This window comes from Arachis ipaensis, chromosome B10, assembly GCF_000816755.2.
Source record: "Arachis ipaensis cultivar K30076 chromosome B10, Araip1.1, whole genome shotgun sequence".
Classification (NCBI taxonomy): domain Eukaryota; kingdom Viridiplantae; phylum Streptophyta; class Magnoliopsida; order Fabales; family Fabaceae; genus Arachis; species Arachis ipaensis.
The window spans coordinates 46,569,183-46,576,734 of record NC_029794.2 but is presented as its reverse complement, the minus strand read 5'-3'; the positions used below and the strand labels follow the sequence as shown (position 1 = coordinate 46,576,734).

Genomic DNA, 7,552 nt, shown 5'->3' with positions numbered 1-7,552 from the left:
AATTTTTTTTTGTATCGATATGTTGCTTTTAATATTCATATACTATTTTTTGTTTTGGACTTTAGCCCAATATCCAAAATTTGCAAAAAAAATTTAAAATTTATAAAAAAAAATAGTTAACCTGATTGCCTTTTTAAATCCAAACCATTCAAATAAAATATAACAAATAAAAAATTTAGATTTAACAAACTAACAAAATGTATATCACTTCATACTTAACAAAGATAGTTTAAGAATAAACTCAAAACTCTCCACGATCCAAGAAGACCAAGGCCAAAAACTCTTGAGACTTGTGAGTTAAAAGAGTCATCCAAAGTCGAATCATAAACGTCTTTAGACAGGTGATAATAATCAACTTCCATAATTCAAGATCATCTAACAGTTGTCAAAATTTTACTAAGTTATGTAGCAAAATGTTGTCGATGATCAACCAATGTCATTCCACCGACATTGGCTAGTGGTAATTTCAGGTGTTTGTGTTGGTCGAAGGCAAGGTAAGTTGTCGAGTTATCGTTTAGTTGATGTCGGTAGGTTCGTTTAGGTCTTTTGGTAGGCAGACAGTTAATTAAATGACTAATGTAAATCATAGGTGATTGGTTGGTATGGTGATATTCTGTCGGTCGACGATATTTTGTTAATAGATGGTTAGTCGATGCTATTGATATATCTTTCTACAAGACTGCTTCTTTCACTAAAGTCCAGATCCGAAGAACAACGATATTTGCATTGCCGCATTGGAGGGGATGTATCTTCGACAGCCATGGGATAGCTTGAGTTAGTGACATCTCTGTTAGGAACTTAGAATAGGAAACCGGGTTCTGGGTCAGGGTGGGTTGGGTGTTCGGGTTCGGGAAGGGATCATGGGCTAGTCCAAGACCAAAAGAAAAAAAAATAAAAACCTCTGCAATTGTTCTCTGCTGTACCGGATTGCGCATTACGACGTCGTTTAAGAAAGCGGTGAAAAATTGAAAATGGCTTCTGCACCTAGAAAAAGGAAAAAAAAAAAAAAAGAAAAGAAAAGATGGTATAAATAGCGGTGACAACAATAGCAATTAGGATTTAGGACCTACTTGCGGGGGCTTCCATTCATAGAGAGATCACAGATTTCAGATTAGAGAAGTAAGTGTTTTACCATTTCTTTTGTGATAGTGATTATAATTTTTCTTAATTATGTACTAATTTAGCATTCCATACGGGTAATGTTTGATTTATATTTCTTTGTTACCAATACATGTATCTTGAAATTAAAGAAAAAAAACATAGTAAAGTGCAGCATTTGAAACCGCCATGAAAAAAATCAAGTGATTCAAATCATAGGGTTTGTTATGCATGTGTTTATGTTTTATTAAATCTGAGAATCGCTTTCCTAAAATAACATGGAAGTAAATGAATAGCAGGTCAGCATGATTGAATTGATGTTTGGCCAAAGAAAGGATTGTTTTATGGTCACATTATCAAAAGTGACATGTGAATCGGAATTCATTTTTATTGTGAAATTATTTCAAAAGGGACAGATGACTTTTTGTCTTAACTCCAGGTTAAATGCATTAGCATTGAGGATCAACAAGATATTCTTGTATATTTTTGGAGCACATATAGTATATGTGCTAGAAAGAGTAACCACTGGTTTTCCTTGTATAGTAATCATTATAAGATAAATAAAAAGGTGGTGGCTATAAAATTTAGACAACCGGTTCTTGGTAACGCCAGTGTTTGTTTAAAGGGACGGAACACTGAGACAGGGATACAAAGACACAAAATCATGTTTGACAGATGAGACATAGAAGAGACATTGTGTCCAGAGACACTGAACTAGTGTATTTTGTGTTCATTTTGACAGGAAAAGCACAGAGATACTAACAAAAGACACAACTTATTTTTTATTTTCTCTTTTATTATTCTTGTTAATTTTTTATAATTATATTTTTTTCCAAATTTTTTTATTGAAAAAAATAAAAATAAATTGAATTTTCATAATTTGCTTTAGTTTATTACCAAACAAAATATAAGAATACAAAATTTTGTGTCTCTATCTTTTCTATCTTGTTCTCACTGTCTTGTCTTGTCCTGTGTCAGAAACAAACGCAGCTTTTGTGCCACATAGGTTGGCTCCAATAATTGCTCGTCTAAAGACTAGATGGACTTAAAAGTAACATTCTTTAATTTAATCATATTTTTTTTTTTTTCAAATTAAAAGTGTTGCTAAATAGTAAAAAAAATGTGACTTTGATTTTAGCTACATTTTTAAGTGTTACTAAAGCTTCATAGCCACCATAGCTGTATAACCATAGACACCATAGAACACCAAATAAAACTTCAAGAATGAGGGACCATGGACTTACGGTTGCCCCTAAAACCTGCATTAAATTAAATGTACTTAAAAGAGTATGCAAGTACTTTTCTAAATCAACCCTCACCCTTTGTGCTGTACCACTACCATATGGTTTCAGTTCATAGTCTTCAAAACTCTACACTTAACTTCTGCATCAATGATAGGTGTCTTAGTTAGACCCAAGCAAAAGTATCTGCTGCTACTGCTAATAACTTCTTAGACAATGGCTGATTTCACCATATTAAATGGACTATTTAACCCCATGGCAGTTGGATTATTCAATATCAGTTTGAGTCATTTTCTGTGTTTTTGAAATGTGTTGTCAACTTTGATAACTTTGGCATAAGTTTCAATTATTAAAAACATCTATTCTTGTAGAGGTGATTGTTTCATGGAAACGACTTAACGTCATAGGTAGAAGACTGGAGATCCTACTGGTTAATGAGATAAGTATGTGCAACATATACTACAAGATTTTGTAGCATACAATTATTCTCACATTTTGCTTTTCTTTGCTAACGATATTTTTTTTTTTTGTGTGGATTTATTCTTCGCTAACGTTAACATGAAACTATAATGTCTTTCATGGGCATGGAACCATTTTTTGGACTATGGCAGTTATTCACTTCTTTACAGCCCTGTTTGGCAGGGTCCGAAGAGTGTAGATGCATCAACTTTCACAATCAATCTGTTAAATTCAGAATACTGCTAATCTGCTATCAGTAAATTGAGGTTGATAACTTGATATTATTTGTTACTAAGATATAGTTTTTCATTTTTTTTTATCTGAAAAAAAGAGCTGATATTTGAGATTACCATTTAATCACACTGAAGAGTTTTATTTTTAATTCTTTCCTTATTGAGAAAATGCAACTTCCCTGAAATTTCTGGTTGCAGTATCAATCTCATGCCTCTTTATTTTGGCAATAACAGTCTTTTGTCCCTTCTTGTTTGGATTTTTTGTTTCCTATTTTCAGTTAATATTCTGGACGTTTCAGTTCAACTTAAGGTTTCAAGAAAACTCAGTGTTAACTGTTATGCCGTTATGGTGATAAGTCTTGAGTATCATTTATCTGATCTCAGTCAATTGACACACACTTATTGTAGTTATCATTCATATCAGTAACTTTCCTTTTAAGGGATGCTGTAATAATATATAAGAAATCCATTGTAGGATTGCATATTTCTCTTCTTGGAAAAGTGGGGTTATGAAAGCCAATTATCTGGTTGCATCATCATTCATTCATTCATTCGTCAAAGAGTGCGTAGCTAACTGGAAAACTAACATGTCAGCATCACTTCTGGATATTCTGATTGTTGAATCATTTACTAATCATTTTCTCATTCGATACGCAATCCTGTTTTTGATTATTCTCTAGAGATAAAGTGATACATTGACAGTTATTTTGAATCAGATGGAGCAGTAATTACTTATAGTCATTGGGTATATATATTTTTTTCTAACTGTACTTAGGTTAAAATGTTTTGACTTTTGATCATTCCATACTTGTCTTCCACTGAATTTTCAGATTGGAGTTAATTTGAATTACATGAAGGATGTTGGAGAATTTAAACTGCATGTGTAAAAAGAGCATTTCTTTGGTGAAGAGTAAGATTTTCACTAAATTTGTAGAGAATATGTGCATTGTACATGATCATTTTTTTATTTTTGGTAATTTTTTTTATTATAAAATGAGCAATTTTCACTTCTCATTGAAATGTACAATGCACCATAGCATTATCCGTGTAAAAAAAAAAAAATGTACACTGTATAAAAATGGAGCTATTTTAGTTATAGCAAATGATCTTGAACATCAATGGCTTATGTTGTTGTTGTTGAAATTAAAGAAGGGCTAAAGTGGCATCAGCATTACATGAAAGGGGTGGCAAGGGTGACACAAATAGAAAGAATGATGATCCTAGAGTCTGTGGACACAGTAACAGTGATGTTGATGGTGCCATGTGAGTGCTTTGTTGTACAATTGTTTTTATTTGTAATGAAATTGAAAGAACACTGTTGTATATAATATCATATGGTGATAGAATGTGTTTCAATTCATTTGCATTCTTTTTTCTTTTTCTTTTTCTTTTTCAAAATCTTGTCATCTTTGTCTTAATCCTATCACCCGAGTAACATTATTGATGAGTTGACAAAACGTGCTTCCAAGATATTACTTTAGCTTGGTAATAACAAAGCAAGGTTCCTTTCTGTTTTGCCTTGTTGCATGTAATGTTATGAAATCAATTGCAGCATATAGATTGTGTTAGGATATAAAACTATTAATGTGTTATATATCCCAGCATATTAAAGTTTTTATTATTAAAATCTTCCCAAGTTTGATCAGATATTTGATTATTTGTCCCTTTTCTATGGCTGCAGTACAGTGTTGTAATGAATTCCATGTATATGGTTTGAAATCACCTCTCTGTGGTCACTATGAATTTTAAGACATTCTTCTTTTGACATAATCTGTTATGGTTAATTGTCATAGTGTGACCTTTTAATAATTGAAGGGAAGTAAACCAACTTGGGTTGATCGAGTGATCAACTAACTTGTCTGTTTAAGTAAGTGTTGGAAGTTGTATGCAGTAATTTATTGGCTAGTAACAGACCTCAAATGGAGTTCTAATTTGTGACGGACTGATCTTTGATTTGTATAGTTAGAGAATACTGTGGAAAACCAAAATAATTGAAGGGAACTCTAAGAGCAAAGATTTAGTTGTATCCGTATGATTCCAAAGTCGTAAGTTTAAACAGTAGAATCAATCGCTAACATTTACATTAAGATTAAACTATCTACATTACACATTTTGGCTGTGATCTTTTTTAAGATTCTACATAACGTGAAATGCTTGTGCATTAAGTTGCCGTCTTTTTCTCTTATAGTTAATTGCTCTTATAAGTAATTAAACCATATACATATGAATCCTCAACCTTAAAATTAATAATAATAAAAAGAAACCATAGTTATCTTTGTCCTGTTTTATTACTATTAGCATTTCAACTCTCATGTACAATTGAATTGATGGTTTAAGCTTCGCGATTATTCCATTTATGGGACCGCGATCATGAAAGTGCATGCTATATGATATTATTGATTTGATTCAAAGAAGTATTATACTATTATTCACAAGAATATTATACTTAGAAAGATAGCTTTACACGCTAGAAAAGGGAATGAAAAAGGAAAGAGGAGCGGGTAGGGATCTAACTTATAACATGATATGAAATGTGATAATGATGCTAATTGATTGCATATGAAACTAAACCATCTTAGGTAGTGGTTTTGTCCCCTTTTTTTTAATATAATTTTTGTAAGAACATGTTCATTAATTGAATTGAAGGTTTATAAAATAGAGACTAGAGAGCATAAACCTAATGAGTTAATTCTATTGATTAGTGGATAACATGGATGAGATTTCTCGTTCAAGTGGTTATATTCAACTCGAATAGATTAGTTAGAAAACACTAGAAAAGTCTACGACGATTTTGCACCACATTGCGGCTAGATCGAAAGTGTTCGTAAGGTCGTCAAATTTCTAACCTTTAACCCTAAATCTTGATCCTACGACGCAAAGAGAGAGGGGAGGGGGTTTGTTTTAGCAATGGCTTCCAAATCTCCAACCATAGTCCCATAAGGTTCCAATAATGTGATGTACTATGTTTTGGTCCCCTCCTCTCCACCAAAGATGATCAAGCTTCATGCCCATGAAAGCCTTCGGATCCCTTTGGCTAAGGGCATCTTCCCTTTTATGTTGGCCAATTAATTCCCAACATTTGGCTTTTTTATGGTCACAGCTCGTGGCCTATACGTTAAGCAATGTGAACTCTCAACCATGAAAACCAAGACACGTTGCATAAGCTATAGTTTGATTTTAGTTTGCAGTTATGTAAACAAATTTTGCCTAGTAATAATATATGGTTTTGGATTTGCCCCCTGAATGACGAAGCTATGCGAGACATGGACTAGACATAATATACCAGTAAAGGGATTAGACATGTGTTAGACTTATTCATATAGTGATATTAAGGTAATTAGTGATAGTAGAAAAAGAAAGTTATGGTATAAATATTGTATCTACCTCTATCTTATTCTAACTGATCTTATAGGATAAAGAATACCATATTGAAATGATATTTTATCATGGCTTTAGAAAATACGCTGAAATAAATTAAAATTTATTAATTTGCGTTCTTCAAATAAAATTATATGGATTAAAAACAGGTGTAAATTTTAATCCATACAAGAGATAGATATAGAGGTGGTATCTAATGAAAAAGGTGTCTCTATATATAGGTCTTATAGGGTATAGTCTCATTGAATAATGGTATAATCAAGAACACGAGGTAAATATGTTAAAATTACAGAGAATCTAGGACCACTGAGCCATAGAGCTTCAATAAATAAATAAATATTATAAATAAAAAGAAAAGAAAAATAGTTGTAATATCTTTATTATTTGTACTACTACCGGTTACACTTTTCAGATCAATTAATGCACTAAGCTATATATGCCAGCCACCATTCATTCATAAATATTGTGGATACATGCATTAGGTTACATGAACCTCACTATAAAAAGGAGGTTGGTATTTAAATTTTGGGTTAAACAAGAGGAGAGATTAATAAGATGAAGCCATGGAAGTCCTGGTAGCAAGGAATAATAATTTCTAATAATATATATATTATTTGAATAATAACCTCATCAATTTTATCATAATAATAACATATATGCTCTTTTCTAATCGTTTCTCCAAAATCTTGTAGGTAGACCATGAAGAGGGACAGGGAATGGGCTATATTGAACTCCATTCTGATTTTCAACAACTTCCCACCTGCCAGCAGAAATTATTGAATAATGAGCATTATAGTGCATATATATGTAAATAAAACATTAAAAAATGTCGTGTCAAAATTTGGCACCAGAAAATAAAAAAGGAGGCAGAGAGAATTGAAGAAATTAAACAATGTTTACCTAAATTTGGTGACCAAATGGTGAATTAAAATCAGCATGTTCAACTTTGCAAGCTCATTTCCTGGACAAGAGTGAACTCCGTTGCCAAATGGCATGAAAGTGTTGGGTTTTGGAGCCATCTAAGATTCAAACAGGAACCATACGTGTTTTAGAAAATTTCAATTAAAAATGATATAGTAAATTGATATTTTATTATTATTATTATTATTATTATTATTATTATTATTATTATTATTATTATTA

General features: G+C 31.8%; 1 protein-coding gene and 1 long non-coding RNA gene across 4 annotated transcripts in view; one reads left to right on the top strand and one right to left on the bottom strand.

The window, feature by feature from the left end:
• On the top strand, window positions 271-4,540 carry LOC107623985. Of its 3 annotated transcripts, XR_002355205.1 has the most exons (4): window positions 271-1,119; window positions 2,711-2,782; window positions 2,969-3,941; window positions 4,181-4,540. It is a non-coding gene; the product is annotated as an uncharacterized LOC107623985 (long non-coding RNA). The 3 variants fall into 3 exon arrangements; XR_002355206.1 differs by lacking the exon at window positions 2,711-2,782 and having other exon boundaries at window positions 272-1,119; XR_001616713.2 differs by lacking the exons at window positions 271-1,119; window positions 2,711-2,782 and having other exon boundaries at window positions 2,862-3,941.
• The window catches only part of LOC107624341 (abscisic acid 8'-hydroxylase 4), a 6,524-nt gene continuing 5,744 nt past the window's right edge, over window positions 6,773-7,552 (bottom strand). The window contains exons 8-9 of the mRNA XM_016326843.2: window positions 7,310-7,428; window positions 6,773-7,169 (exon numbers count right to left, since the gene is read on the bottom strand). Coding sequence (XP_016182329.1) covers window positions 7,076-7,169; window positions 7,310-7,428 — 213 coding nt within the window. The 3' untranslated portion in view covers window positions 6,773-7,075. The remainder of the gene's footprint in view (window positions 7,170-7,309; window positions 7,429-7,552) is intronic.